The sequence below is a fragment of the Taudactylus pleione genome, unplaced genomic scaffold, assembly GCF_031769625.1.
Source record: "Taudactylus pleione unplaced genomic scaffold, aTauple2 ptg000205l, whole genome shotgun sequence".
In the NCBI taxonomy this organism is placed as follows: Eukaryota; Metazoa; Chordata; class Amphibia; order Anura; family Myobatrachidae; genus Taudactylus; species Taudactylus pleione.
This window is the reverse complement of record NW_028284607.1, coordinates 6,876,570-6,892,951: the sequence shown is the minus strand read 5'-3', so window position 1 is coordinate 6,892,951 and position 16,382 is coordinate 6,876,570. Positions and strand designations below refer to the sequence as shown.

The 16,382-nt window shown below is 44.9% G+C and overlaps 1 protein-coding gene across 2 annotated transcripts in view; it reads left to right on the top strand.

The window, feature by feature from the left end:
• Positions 1-16,382, top strand: part of SFI1 (SFI1 centrin binding protein) — an 82,565-nt gene that overhangs the window by 18,344 nt on the left and 47,839 nt on the right. For both annotated transcript variants that reach the window (XM_088477896.1, XM_088477895.1), the window contains exons 6-8: positions 10,880-10,974; positions 15,813-15,930; positions 16,013-16,115. In XM_088477896.1, coding sequence (XP_088334022.1) covers positions 10,880-10,974; positions 15,813-15,930; positions 16,013-16,115 — 316 coding nt within the window. The remainder of the gene's footprint in view (positions 1-10,879; positions 10,975-15,812; positions 15,931-16,012; positions 16,116-16,382) is intronic.

Below are 16,382 nucleotides of genomic sequence, written 5' to 3'. Positions count from 1 at the left end.
TCCCATTATTATTTTTTTTTCTGTGAAAGTGGAGGGTCACCAGGACCCACATATTTTGATGCTCAGCACGATCACTGTAATAGTTGTTTGACAGCTTTCTTAAATCCTGTCGCATTTCGACTTAGGCACATTTTTATCAAAAAAGACTCCAGGCACTAGCAGAATCTCAGGGACCTAGCACACCGAGAGGGACTTTTTGGCACGTCTAGAGCAAAGATGTATAAGGACACATCTGTACATTAAAACAGGAAAACTTAAAGTGCCGTCTTTGGTTTCCTCATTCCTCACCAGGCACATAGTGGATGGTAGTGTCCGCGGAGCCAGACTACCATCCATATCTAAGCAAGGATCTGTATTTCTGATAAGGCCCTGACACCCTCTGGTGCCCAGCTGCCCAGCTGATTTGCGACACCCAGTTCAGAAGACCCCGCACTTACCCCTCACCTGCTCTGACTCCTGCACCACATCCTGTGCCCTGCATCTGAAGAAGCTGGCCTCCAGAGAAGATAGCTCCCACCATCCTGGATTCATCTGCTCCGGGCGGCCACGATATCTGAGGGTGCAGCAGTTACTGGCTGGTCTGTGACCGCTGCCCCACAGTTGAAATACTGCATCCCTACCTTCCTGGTGTGGCGGTAGTGAGACCCAGTGAGGCACACATACTCCCCTTGTATATTGGACACTCCCTGCCTGTTTTACCTGCCTCCCCTATTTAAGGCTACTGCTGTTGGCCCAGGAGCTAGGTATTAGTAAGGCACTGTATGTAGCCTTAATTATTATTTATAATACCATTACATGGGTGCAGTGGCTTAAGTCCTTATTTTTGAAATCTTGGCTCTTTATTGTAGTTACGCTATATTTGGCCATTCTTCTGCATCTCTATCAGTATTATTTGCAGCACCTGCTGATAGTATTAACTTGATTACAGCTCCAGCACTTAATATTTATGTTCTTATCTAACTGTTAAAAAAAAACCTTTTACAGTAATCGAACAGGCCCCAATTATATTTACCTTCTATATTCCAGCCTTTACTACCATTCCTCCTAAACAAGGGGGAGGTGACATCTCACAACACTTCAATAGAGGTACAAAATCTCCTCCCTCTCTCCTGGTGCTATGGAAAATGAAGGTTCTCAATCACCTGCTCCCTCTACCAAAGAGACCATTTTAGCTCTTCGCTCTCTTATCACAGAATTCAAGACTCTCTCGAATCCACACTCGACAAAGTGGTTGCTACCATCAAAGCTGAAGTTTCCACCCTTGCTGCGAGAACTTGAATCTCGACAGGATGGTCTCCAGAAAGCCCTTCGTGAAACTAGTAGAAATTTGGATCATATTGTTACTGAACTCTCTGATCTTCGCACTAAGGGCCTGATTCAGAGCTGCACGCAAAAAGCTTTTTTAAATCCGGCCTCCTGGCCGCTCGCATAGCTGTGGGTGACCACCCACAGCTTTTGCGAGTGGTCAGGTGATTGTTGCGATGGTCGCGACCATCGGGCTTGTGGTAGGGTCTCGTTCCCGCAAGCCCCAGTGAGCTTCTTGCTCTAATAGAGCTGGAAGCTCACCACTGACATCACTCGTGATGTCAGTGGGGCCGCCCCCAAACGGCAAGGTACGCCTCCGTTTGGCAAGCCCCCCCCCCCGACCCGCCTACCAAACAGGGCAAGCTGTCGATCAACATCGACAGCCGCCCCTTTTGGATGCGAGCGCCGGAGCGAGTGATTTCCGCTCGCTCCAGGGCTCGCACGTGCGAACAGCCTAACGATCGACCCGCTTGCGAGCGGGTCTGAATCAGGCCCTAACAACGAAGATTTGGAAAATCGGGAATGCAGGAATAATATACGCATCCGCGACATCCCAGAATCTGTCACCCATGCAGCACTGGAATCATGCCTGCATAGACTTTTCTCTTTCTCGGCTCTAGAACACGATCGTTGGAAAGGGATCATCACGCTGTTCGACCTAAACCCCGGGACAACGAACCACCCCGTGATGTCATAATGAGGTTCCTTAGTTTTAAAGATAAAGAACACGTCCTCGCCACTACTCGGGGTAAACCTTACATCCTTCATGACTCAGTCAAGCTCCAGTTCTACCAAGATCTTACCCCCTTGCCGATTGTTAAGAGGAGAGACTTTCGGGACCTGACTAGGGCTCTTCACAACAGGAGAATCAGATACCGCTGGGAATTCCCCTTTAAGCTCATAGTCGATCTGAATGGCTCGCTTTTATCCGAGATCTACGTGAATGTAAGGACTCTCTTCACCACCTTGAGGAATCTGCCTCCTCCCCGGGTGGGGACCCGGACGATTTGTGAATGATCATACATCGATCTCATCCCATTGTTTATTCCCTCCAAATTTATTGTTCATTTCCCGAACTACAGGCGCTGATTGATTGTCACCCTCCTTGTATTCATGTCGCCTCCCACCTCCCCCTTTTTTCCTTTTGTCCTTTTTCTACATATATAATTGATTTATAATGTGTACTTTTGTAGATACAGACATCACATGATACTACCGTTTAGACAGTGTTCCCCTACTATGTTTAAATTTGCTACATATGCAATGTCTCTATTTATGTCTTCTATTTAGTCGTTAATTGTTGTGAAGATGTTATTTAATGTTCTCTGTTTCTGCTATTGTTGTAAAGTCTAAAAAATACTATTTTTCCCCACCATAAATGCGACCTCTCCGCTCATTTTTTAGGTTGCCTAGGAGTCTGAACTTTGCATTACCCCTTACGTTATTCTCTCTATGACCAAAACTCCATGGCTGCAACTCTCATATTCATTTTACTAACTCTGATGTATTATATTACCCTATCCCCTCCTACCCACACTTCCCGATTCTTGTACCTCCTCTACTTCTTACTCTCTTTCTAGCGTCTTATCTTCCTTTTTTCTTTTCCTGCCATAATTTTTTTTTTTTTTTTGTATCCTTCCCCCCCACTCCTACACCCAGGGGATGCTACTGCTACCAGACAACTCCATTTCCCTTTCTTACTCTCCACCCTCCTAGGATATACAATCCTTCTCTTCATCGTGATGCTGTCAACATAATTCTTTTTGTTTTCCTTCTTTCCTTAGAGGTTTTTTAGGCTTTGTAGCTTACACCTCCCTGGACAATATGGGAAAGATTTCTGGACTGCACAACCTGACTATATATATGATGGGAGGTGCTACCTGATGAGATTAATTGCAGGCACAGAAACAGACAGATCTTAGGTGCACAACTCCAAATTATTAATAATATATATAAATGCAATAAAATTTTGCAATAGAGGTTTTTAGCATAATCATGGCCAAGGTTATGGGCCTACCCACCATATTCAGGTAACCTCTTTCGGGTAGGTCCCTAACATACTAGGGTTCAAATCCAGAGCACAGGACCCCCCAAAACTGGCCCAGCCAAGCCGCCCCAGGGCACCACCATAGTAAGAAAAGTGCAGTGTAAAGAGATAGTTAGGAGCAGCTGCATATAAAGAATGAAAATAAAAAAGTGAAGTACATATATAGTAAACACACACAGTGAAGGGTTAAAATGTTTTTATAAAGGAAAATGTGTTATAATGCACCCGAGATTTGTCTGTTTCTGTGCCTGCAATTAGTCTCATCAGGTAGCACCTCCCATCATATATATAGTGAGGTTGTGCAGTCCAGAAATCTTTCCCATATGCTCCATTTAATGTGCTTTATTGCACTTCTGAGGGAAAAGAGACGCCCTCATTCTGGACTAGCACCCTTCCTTATTGGTTTAAAAGCATGGAGTATGGTAATGTACATGCACACTGTATTAGGCACAATTCTAGATAAGTTATATACTGTAGTGCAAATTTGGTTCATTTTCGGGGTGTGGGTCCCCCTGGATTGCATTGGTTAATCTGTCTCAGGGCACCGCATTATAACACATTTTCCTTTATAAACACATTTTAACCCTTCACTGTGTGTGTTTAATATAGATGTACTTCACTTTTTTATTTTCATTCTTTATATGCAGCTGTGTCACAATCCTGGCTAGTTTTTACCTTTTGAGACTTACCTCTGCCAGCTGCTCCATGGATCTGTGTTTGTAATTCCCCTAGGGAGATCTGCTCTGGCTGAATCATGATGGCTGTGACAACCCTGTGTGTGCAGACTGCTCTCCTCCTCACACCGATTAATCACCTGGACTCTGCCCTGTCTGTGAGCATTGCTAGTCTTAATTGGAATCACAGGTGTGGTCCTGATTCTCAAAGGCTGCAGAGATGATTACTCCCTCTGCATGTTGTGCCTTGCTCCACTCTGAATGCCACTGCCAGACCACCTGTCTGTATCCACCAATCGCTGCCATGCTCTAGGTATATAGATCTTCCTCTAATAGCACTCAGTGCTTTAACATCTTGTTACGTCCTGTGGTGTACTACTTGTGATATAGCTGTACCTCTGTGTACCAGTATGTCCCAGGCTCCTGCTGGTTTCTAGACCAGTGTTATTCGTAAGCCTGCTGCGTTCAGCTATCCACGCTACCAGCTTCTCCACACGGCTCCCAGGCCGCACCAAGTAGCTTCCACGCTACCAGCTTCTCCACACGGCTCCCAGGCCGCACCAAGTAGCTTCCACGCTACCAGCTTCTCCACACGGCTCCCAGGCCGCACCAAGTAGCTTCCACGCTACCAGCTTCTCCACACTGCTCCCAGGCCGCACCAAGTAGCTTCCACGCTACCATCTCTCACCTACGGCTCCCAGGCCGCTCCAAGTAGTTTCCACGCAGCTTTTCCACACGGCTATCCAGCGCTCCACGTTACCAGCGTCTACCCACGGCTATCCAGCCGCTCCACGTAGCCACCCAGCTACCAGCGTCTACCCACGGCTATCCAGCCGCTCCACATAGCCACCCAGCTACCAGCTTCTACCCACGGCTATCCGGCCGCTCCACGTAGCCACCCAGCTACCAGCGTCTACCCGCGGCTATCCAGCCGCTTCACGTAGCCACCCAGCTACCAACGTCTACCCACGACTTCCCAAGCCCAACAAGTAGCTTCCACGCTACCATCCGTCTGCAAGCTCATCTACTGGTACCCCGACCAGCTCAGTCAGCCTACCTGCTGGTCCCAGTCCGGTCCCTCCAAGTTCCTTCTGGTCTCACTCCAACGCTTCAAGTTTCCAGTTCCAGTCACTCATCACCAAAGGCAGTTCTCACTGCTACCCACTTCTTATATTAAAAGAGCTATTCATGTTATCCATGGTTCCAGTCCAGCCGGCCTCCAGTGTTTCCAGTTCATCACCTGAGACAGGTAACTCACTAGCACCAACTGTGACACAGCTGCTCCTAACTATCTCTTTACACTGCACTTTTCTTACTATGGTGGTGCCCTGGGGCGGCTTGGCTGGGCCAGTTTTGGGGGGTCCTGCGCTCTGGATTTGAACCCTAGTATGTTAGGGACCTACCTGAAAGAGGTTACCTGGATATGGTGGGTAGGCCCATAACCTTGGCCATGATTATGCTAAAAACCCTCTATTGATTGCAAAATTTTATTGCATTTATATATATATATATATATATTATTAATAATTTGGAGTTGTGCATCTGAGATTTGTCTGTTTCTGTACCTCCCTGGACAACTAAGTCCTGATCTGTGTTTTCTTCCCTCCTTTTGTAGGTAGGGTTTTTGTTCCCAGTCCTTGTTCTTTCCTTTTTCTCCGCTTCCCCCCTCTTCTTTTTTTATTTTTTTATTTTTCTCTTTCTTTATTACCCCTTCTCCCTCCCTTCCCCTACGAGCTGGGGGTCCTATCTTCACTTGGCTAATGTCTATTACTTTACTCAAGCTTCACCAGCTATGCCTCTCACTATAGCTTCTAAGAATGTTTGTGGTCTTAACACACCCCAGAAACGATCACACTTGTTCCGCTCTATTCAAGTCAATAAAGGCAGATATAGGGCCTGATTCAGAGCCGCTCGTAAGCGGCCGCTCGTTCGCTCCGAGTGATGTTTGCCCAACTGCGCATGCGGACAGATCGTTATACGCATGCGCGAACCAGTCAGTGCAGTCGAAATTCATGTGCTCGCAAAATAGCGAATGCCTGAAAATTTGAGTGACAGAAAGAGGCGTGTGTGGGTGGTAACAGGGGAAGGTGCTTGAAAACGGGGAGTGGAGATCTGAACGCAGGCGTGCTTAAAGGTCAAAATGGGCGTTTTATGGGTGTGCATAATTAAAACAGCAGCGTCATTGACCACGACACTGGGTTATTCTAGAGCCAGAACTGCTCGTAAGATTGTGGTAGCAAAAACCAACCACAAGAATAGCGAGCAGTTCATACGCTGGTCGATATACTCGATTAATCTAATAAATAGCGGACATGACGTAGGATGCGAGCGGCCAGGGGGCGTAGTTTTCCAAAAAACGACCACAAGTTTTGTACGCTCGTTCAGACCTAGAGGCGTGAACAGACCGCAAAGAGCGAACGGTTCATTAGAATAGCCACCCCTATTTTCTGGACGAGCGAGCTGTAATTGTGTCCGGCTCTGAATCAGGCCCCTAGTCCTTCTACAGGAAAACTATTTTTTTTCACCTGGTCACCGTACTCCGCTTTTAAGAAGCTTCTCCACCGTGTTCTACTTTTCCAGCACGTCTAAACATAACTGGGTAGCCATTCTCATTAATAATAAACTACCTTTTATGCAAGAATCTGTTCACACTGACGCGGATGGTCGGTACATTATCCTTACTGGTAGGCTCGGGCACACAGAGGTCACTATCGCCACGGTATGTGCCCATAATGTAGGCCAATACAATTTTTTTTTTTCTATTCTTCCTTTAATATATTAGCAAAGTGCAGTATAGGTCATCTGTTCCTTGGTGGTGACCTGAACTCCGTTCTAGACCCAATTCTAGATAAATCTACTCCCAGGAACCACCCTTCTACTTGTCCTGTATCTAGAGCCCTCAATAAACATATGAAAGCAGCCGGTCTTTCGGTCTTTTTGATACTCTGTGTTCTCTTAATCCCTCTTTTAGGGATTATACCTTCTATTCTAACCCCCATCACACTTATTCCAGAATTTAGTTTATTCTCTGCAGTTTTCCCATTTCCAAGCACCTCATAGACACAAACATTACTCCTAATTCCTGGTCTGATCACTCCATCGTGACCTCCACCTTTGACCTTCTGGATGCTCCAGTCACCAGACTTTCTTGGCGGTTCAATGAGACCCTTCTGAAAATCACACCATTTCAGACTAAAATGAAAGAAGTCTTAAAAGATTACTTCTCCCTTCATGTCTCTGGCCCCAGATGTTCCCCACTTGTTTGGGAGTGCCACAGTCCGTCCTCCGAGGACATATCATTAGCTTTGCTTCACATAGAAACAAGGAACAAAAACTTTGTCTTCAATGCCTTATGGATCAGGTCCACCACTTAGAATCTCTCCATAAACGTACACCCACTGATGCCCTATACAAGCAACTATCATCTGCAAATCAGCACTTAACTCCATTCTTGCTGAAAAATAGAAAAATCTCTTTGTGGTTAAACAAGCGATTTTATGAAAAGGGCAACAAGGCAGATTGGCAAGGAGTGTAATCGCCTAAAGGTTCGTAAGGATACTCTGGTTATCCCTGTGCTTAAGGACTACTTCAACCCCTTCATAATCAACTCTATTTTTAAAGATTATTGTTATCTTTTTTAACCTTCAGGATAACGCTCCTTCCCCGTCCTCTCCTTCCACTCCCATTGCTGATTACCTGTGTTTCTGTGCTCTACCTAGAATCGACTCCCCTACTTCTGAGAGACTTAATCTCCCTATAACTGAGGAAGGGGTCTCTAATACTCTCAAACTACAGAAACCTTCATAGGCACCTGGTCCGGCTGGTCTTTCCTTCTCCTGCAAGAAAACCTTTCAGAATTCCCTGATCCCTCACCAGTTTTTCCCTCCAGCCTCCACTAGAGCCAAAATAACGGTCATTCCGAAACCGGATAAAGACCCCCAATCGGTTTCTAACTACCTCCCCGATTTCTCTCTTGAACACCAACCTCGAACTCTTCGCCAAAATTTTTGCAAACCGATTGAACCCCATTCTCCCCTCTCTTATCCACCCGGACCAGGTATGCTTCATCCCTTCCCGCCAAGCCCTCGATGTACAATAGATCTTATCCACCACATAAATTCCATCAGGCTCCTTCTTCTTCCTCTTGCCCTCGATGCAGAGAAGGCATTTGATAGTCTCATGGCCTTTAATGATCGATACTCTCCTCAGTAGGGGGTAAATTCCTTTAGACCATCAAGACACTTTATTATAACCCCTCTACCTGTCTTTGCAGGGAGTCTTCTCTCAGAACCTTTCCCCATCTCTAATGACACCAGGCTGGTGTGTCCACTCTCCCCGCTAATCATTGCCTTAATTATTGAACCCCTGGCCTGCAGGTTCTGAGCAAATCCTGACATCTCTGGCATTTCTGTTGGTGGATCTTCTTATAAACTCTCTTTCGCCGACGATGTCCTCCTAACCAAACCACTGATCTCCCTTCCAAATCTATTTAGAGAGCTTTCTCTCTATGGACAATTATCTGGTTATAAAGTTAACGATAAATCAGAAGCCTAACCCCTTCATATCCCGAAGCCGTCATTAGACCTCCTCCATTTCAACTTCACTTTCTCCTGGTGTACAGAATCCATTAAATACTCAGGTATTCACCTTATGAAATCTTACAGTAGTTTATACAAAGCAAACTACCTCTCCCCTCGATACCAAGTTTGCCTTGTCTAATCATCCATCACCTCAAACAGGCCTATGGTTCCATTCCTTTTTTCCCCCTTGTCACTCATCTCACATGGTTTCTATATGGTCAGTGGCTGGCATCACCCATTTTCATCATATTTTGGGTGGATTCACTCCACTATCTTTCTCAGAACTACGGGAAACACACTCCCTACCACAGTCTTGTTTCTACGAAGACCTCCAGATCTGTAACTTTATTGGTTCATCTCTACCATCTCCAGATTCTTTACGAAGCCGTACGGCAATGGAAGACCTTTGTATCTATAGGCCTATGGATAATGACATAATTTCTCAGATTTATCATTCTATTTTAGTTCAGGACTCTCCACCCCTGGAGACTCATGAACAATGCTGGGAATTGGACTTGGGTAGCTCTCTAGATGAAGACTTGTGGGAAGCAATTTTCCTCAACATATCGAAGTGCTCTATTAGTGTCTCCATCAAGGAAACCTCTTTTACAAAGTATACACTCGCTGGTACCTTGTTTCAGAGCTTTTACATCAAATATACCCTGAAACCTCTAACATCTGTTGGAGACACTGTGGACAAATCTGTTCCTTTATCCACATCTGGTGGACTTGTCCACATATTACCCCCTACTGGTTGATGGTCTAATCTCTAATATCTTCACTAGTCTCCCTCGGTTCTCCCCTTACCCCAGCCTCGATGCTGCTGTATGTCCTGGTCTGCTAATTATCTAAACATGATGATAAATAAATTTTACATATCTTTTGTGCCGTTAAATACCAGATCACTAGATCTTGGAAGCAACTGCACCGTCCGATTTGTCAATAGCTTCTCAACCGCATCTGGTTTGTGGCCAAAACAACACGGTGGACAAGTTTAATGCAATCTTGTCTCCATGGTATAGGACTCAGGGTGTCACTCCTCCTGGCCTCTCCTAGACCACTTACTCTCTGCTCCCACTATTTTCTTTCTGGGATCTTCTCCCTGTTTCCTTTCTTTCTCATCTCTTTGGCCCCTCCTCTCTACACTTCCCCCAGCTCGATCCCCTTCTCCCCATATCCAATCTTTAATACCTACTATTATCTTTTTATTTTGTATTTATTTTTTTCTTCTTTCTTTCACTTTTTTTCCCTTGATTTTGCCTTTTTTTTTTCCCATCTAGATTTTTGAGGACTCCATGTAATAATTTATGTGCCGTTGTACAATGTTATCTTCTGACTATTTCTTCCCCTCATGTTATCTCTTGATTTTTCCTCTCGCTTTATGCTATTCACTGCTCTTCCCCATTTTTCATTTTTGCTTCAGTATATTTCATTTATCATTTTGGTAAAATGAATGTTGTTGATGAGCTACTCTTCTCTTTTGTCACCGAGTATGCTATCAATGCTTGTCTGTAGGTTATTCAACTTTTAACATGTCACCTAGCTTTTCTTTGTGACTGCTCTTTTGATATATACAGTACGTCTGTCTGTTTTTGATATGCCAATAAAAATGGGGGGGGGGGGGGACTGCTCATGAGGGCACATTCAACAAGATTGGTGAGTGCCATAGAGCAGTGTGGTACAGGTCCATGATGAGCAACTTGTCTTCAGTCAAGATGATTGCAGAGTTCTGGAAGGGTTTTGCTGCATTCCTTACAATAGAGGTAGCTTTGGGACATCACCAACATACCAGTGTGTCCCCAAGATGATGAATGAGAAAATAAGATTTTTAGATTTATGTTAAATCCTTTTCTCTGACTCCATTGGTTTCACACTTTAGTTCTTCTTGTTTAAATCTAATGGTTGTTGGAGAACCTTGTTTTTTTCTCTTTGTATTGTACCTCTTTTTCCTGTCCTTTGGAACTTGGTTAGAAAAATCACTGACTTGCCAGCAGGCTATGATGATATAGAGAGGGAGGTGTTCAGAGTGCCCTAACTCTAGGATGAGCCTCTATATCTACAAAGTGCCAGTGTCCCCAAAGGATCCTGAGAAAAGGATTTAACTTAAATGTAAATATTCAGTTTCCACACTCCTGTCTCTTAAGTTCATACACAGACTTTAGAAGCAGACATCAGCTCTGCATTTTATATCTTGGTTATTCTGCATTTGTTATTTGCTTTGTTGTCTATTACCTCATCATGGAAAGCTAAATACTTTACTATCAACCTTCCAGGTATACTGTATACAAGATGTGTTTCCAGTCGTGGAGAAACTTTGTGCATACACAGCACAAGACCAGACAGAAGTATCAGGCTGCAGAGAGTCATGGTGAGGCTTTTGCAAAAACCTTTTTGATCCGTGACTAGCTCTTCAATGTATTATGGTCTCCTTATCCAGAAAAAAGGTATATGTAGGTGCTTTTTTTGGTCTAGGTACTCCATATATATATATAATTATTTTAAGCCTGTGAAGTGCTTTAAATTAAATATTTGCTCTATGGAGGTGCTTACTGATAACCTTGTAAACAATCAATTAATGTTTACAATTGTAAAGCACAACGGAATATGCTGCGCTATATAAGAAACTGTTAATAAATAATAATAATAAATTAGATTCAAACACTGAGAGAAAAGACAAGAATGTATTTCAGTGCACATCCTAGTTTGTAATCATCCTAAGTATCTCATTCTCTGGAAAAATAACACAATTATCATAAACTTTATTTATTACTCTTTAAAGTAACGTGTTCTGGTATTAGGCAAAATATTAAATAAAATCAAAGTTATAGTGTTTAGAAAAGAACATGTGTCAGATTTAAAGAAAAATTATTTAAAATTCCTTCTGCCGTTCGTCAATAATGTCCCTTTTCACATAATGTAGATCCGAGGGATAGGGTTCTTAATTTGTGCTCTTGGGGTCTTATTTCGGAGAAATTTCTCTTTATGTATTGATCACCTTCTCTGTAACACTGTTATCCCCTGGTCGCTTGAAATACTTTATTTCATGGGAGAAATATCGGATCTTCGAAGATAAGAACATAATGGCATTGTGACTTTACATTTGCCCTGGCATCTTCTCCTCTCTATACCTGATGGGTATACACCGGGGCGGAGGCTGAGGGCTGCTTCATTGGCTGCCCCTTTCTGCAGCCGCAGGGTGGTGATTGCTGCCGATCTGACCAATCGGCAGCGATTGGCTGCACGGCAGACACGGGGGGAGGGTGAAGAGGGACTGGGATTGGCGGCTACTGGAAGGTTATCTTCCAGCAGGTTCTGACTGGTCACATTGTTTGCGACCATTGCAAGGAAAGCACAGCCTGGCGTTTGAGATCAAGTCAGGCAAGTGGTTAAGGAGCTTCTGCTGACCCCGACACAGGAGGTGGCGGTATTCTGTTTAAAAACTGATTGTTTGATGTAGAGTATTCAGTCCATATAATAATGTTAACCTAATATTGTTAGTTTATTAATAATTCTAGTAGAATTTGCTTCAGTACAGTCCAATCCTAATACATTTGTTTCTAGTACTCTGTAGTACAGATATTCTTACAGTATTAAAACCTTTTATTATGACATACCTCTAGCTATATACGTAATTGTTAATAAATAAATTATTTGGGGCACTTCATAAAAAGGTGCAACGCATTAAACATATTCGATACAAATCATGTGACAATACATATTGGGATAAATGTACAAGAATCATAAAAATCATTATTAAACTGCAGCACTGCATTAATAACATTGCCTTTACAATGAGCATCCAAAGGGCACTTTACCCTGATCATCACTTTCCACCCAGGTTCTAAGGTGTATGTTTACTAAATGTTGATTTTGATCGATTTAAAATCGATGTTGTGTTTCTGGGGCTAAATAACACATTTACTAACAGACAATTTTTTATTTGTTTTTTTAAGTATTAGTAAATGCGATTTAGCCCCAGAAACACAACATCAATGTTGATCAATTTTCATTAAAGTGATCAAAATCTTTTAAAATAGACCTTTAGTAAATAGGCCTCTAAGAGCTTACTTCTAAATATAGTAACATTACCAGATCTACTTCTGTTTATGGGGTTGCATTCCTGTTGGTATACATATACCTTTCATTGTTCATAGGGCCTGATTCAGAGCCGCTCACTAGATGCGTTCGCTCGCGCCCAGCGTATGCAAATTGCGTAGGCAGGGCGTTCTATATAGCAAGGCATTAGCACGGCCACTATGTCTTAGTGTGCAATCGCATTGTGTATGCAGACGCCCACCAGCCTGTCTTAAGACGCCCACTTGCGCACGCAATCTCCAGGAAGTGTATGTAACCATCAGTACATCGAATGCAATCGCAGCACTTGTGGTTGACCATACCCTGCTGCAAGCACTGTGATCACTTCAGTGTGAAATACAACCAGGTGACGTGTACAATGACGCTGCCTGTTAATTATGCACAACTCTTAAACGGTGTTAAGACGCTCAGGCACGCCTGCGTTCACACCTCCACTCCCCCGTTTCAAGTGGCCAGCCCCTGTCACCACCCACAAACGGCTTCTCCTGTCACTCACTCTGCTGGGCTGTCTATGCACAGCGAGCGAACGCTTCCCGATCTCTCGCACTGGTTTGTGCACGCGCATTGCGATGCATGCGCAGAAATCGACAATTGGCCAGCTACGAGTGAACGCATCCTAGCGAGCAGGTCTTAATCAGCTCCATAGTGTTGTTTACAAACACTTCCACGTGAACAGGTCAGAGGATTCTACAGACATTATAATGGCTGTTGCTTAAAAGGAGATGCAGTCAGGAAGCCGATGGTTGCAATGCCGACGACCGGCTTCCCGACTTTCAAATCCCCCCGACAGGGTACTATTGACAGGCGTCGAAATCCTGACGCCTGTCATTAAACCTACATCGGGAGCCCGACGCCCGGCATACTGATCGAAGCTAAGCCGGGCAGCGGCCGCAGACAGCCGCGAGGGGTGGGAGGGTTAGGTTAGGGGTTCCTGGGGGGGACTTAGGGTAAGGCCCCCCCGCCCCCCCGGGAGGATTAGGGTTAGGTTAGGGGAAGTGGGGGTTAGGGTTAGGCACCCCCTGGGAGACTTGGGTTTAGGCTGTGGGAAAGGGGTGGTAAGGTTTAGGCATTTAGGGGGGGTTAGGGTTAGGCACTAGGGGGGGAAGTTAGGGTTAGGCACCCCTAAGGGAGGGTTAGGGTTAGAGGGGGGTGGGTAGGGTTAGTAATACTCACCTAAATCCCCTGTCAGGGTTTCCACTGCTGCCAGTCTGCCGGTGTCGGGATTTGAACGACCGGCCTTATAGCCGGCGGTCATTCATACTGATTCCGCTTAAAAGTACACGTTGTGTCCCCAAATTTAAAGTGCTTCTGATGCCCTTTAATAAATGTGATAGACCATCTGGAGTCTATATAAATGAATTTATATACTCAAGAACTCCATAGTTCACCACCTACTTCCCCCTACTCTCCCCTTTCCTGACAGTGTCCCTCAAGGTTCTGACCTTGGACCCCTTCTCTTCTCCATATACAACTCTTCCTTCTGTGAGTGCATCACTTCCTTCAGACTCCAAAAGCACCTCAATGTCGACAACACATAAATTTACCTCTTTCTGTGACATCTCACCTTCCATCCTCTACCATGTCACCTGCTGTCAGTCAACCTTCTCTTCTTGCATAACTCTGATTACTTAATGTAACATGTCTAAAACTGAAGCCATTGTCTCCCCACTCTGCCTCTGTTGTTAACACCTCGTTCTCCTCTCTCCCTCAAGTATGCTGTCTGGTTGTCATCCTTAAATTAACCAGCCTTTAAACTCATCTCTTCAATAAAACCTACCAACCCACTTCCTAATGCCTTCTGCCTCTGAATTTCCCATCTGCTGCTCCCTGCTTATGTTGAAACAACAGGATTCTGTTCTACATGTTCTACAGGGATGCAGTCAGATTACTGCTGGCTGGGTGCCGGGCGTCGGAAGCCCAAACCGTGACTAAAGATAGGCGTGGAAATCCTGACGCCTATCTTTAGCCCCACACTGAAATCCTGAACGAAGGTAAGCGGGGCTTTCTAGCTCTTAACCGTGGGGAGGTATAGGTTTAGGCACCCCCAGAGGGACTTAGCAGGGTTAGAGTTAGGCACCACTGGGGGGGGGGCGGTTTAGGTACCACTAAGGGAGGGTTAGGGGGACACAGGGAAGAATTAGGGTACTTACCAGACCCAGGGCCTGATTCAGACCCACTCGCGAGCGGCTGTCCGCTCGCAAGTGGGTCGATGTTCTGGACTGAGCATGCGCACGACGGAGGGAGCTCCGTCGTGCGCATGCGCCAGACGCGACGAGCGAAGGACTTTCCTTCGCTCGTTGTGTCTGATCAAAGGGGGCGTGCTGTCGATGTTGATTGACAGCACGCCCCCTTTGGTAGGCGTGCCGGGGGCGGAACGCCTCCCGTCAGAAGCCGGCCCACTGACATCACTAGTGATGTCAGTGGGAGTGATTTTGGCTCTGATAGAGCCAAAATCACTCCGGAGCTTGCGTTTGAAAACTCAACCGCAGGCTCCGGCTCGCAGTTTCGATGGTCGCGATGGTCAAGACCATCGCGGCCATCAAACTGCACGCTCGTATAGCCTGTGGGTGGTGACCCACAGCTATACGAGCGTCCAGGAGGACGCTCCATTTTCATGGAGGCCGGCCCTCATTCAGAGCGTGCGCTCTGCTCAGAGCGTACAGCTCTGAATGAGGGCCCCAGTCGGGATCGGACTTCCGGCGTCGGTATATCATCCAGCGGCTATTGAGCCGCCGGCATTAGATACCAATTCCGTTCTACATGTTCAGTGTGAATGTCTGTTTTCCACTGAGGTGGCTTTTATTATTGTCTTGTCCTTTTTGCCTTTTTAACATTTCTGGCATTCTCAGAGTTGTTGGTGTTTTTTGTTTGGTTTTTTTTGTGCCTATTATTGCCATATGTAATATGTTACTTCCCTGCAGGAAGATTGCTGATTAGAGGATTAGGGAGCCACCTTCTGCCTCTTAAGAGTTGTTCTCAACTTCGTTAACATGTATCTTTCATTCTCTTGGGAGAAGAGTATTTGTCACTAATTAAAACTTCATAATATTGAATTAGGGCTTAAGGGTTCACAGCTGGTTGCATTTCTAGTTCTGTATACTCTGCCCACAGCCCGGAAGCACATTGTATGTCTTGCATGGCATCGCTGGATTATATATGTGAATATCTGCAGGACAAAACATCACATGCTCTCTGAAGCTCTGGAGTTCAGGGAATACAGAGTCTTGTGGTGAGTGGACAGTAGGGTGCAAATCTGAATTGTTGTGATTCAGGCTTATTGTACAGGTAAAACCTGAATTAATATGTTCCAGTAATTCATGGCATATGTGGATGGCCCAAATGCAACGAAGAAAAATAATCCATGAGATGGAGAGATGGGCTTTAAAACACTGGGCTGAGAGTCTGCAGATGAGGGTATGTATTTCTCATGTGAAACTCTTGTTAAATCGTCAGCCCTATGAAGGTGCATTTCTTCCATGCATCCTGATCCTCCTTGGTGTGGCTGATTTGATAACATTATCCAAGTATCCCTGGTTATTTAAATTCATCTGGAAATCTCAAATTCATTTCTGCCTGACCATGTGTCGAAGGACATATATTTTATACCTGTATGTGCTTGGTCCCTAAAAGGGCTAGCCTCACATGCTCTATGTAATATGTGATGTAAGCTTGGTAATTCCT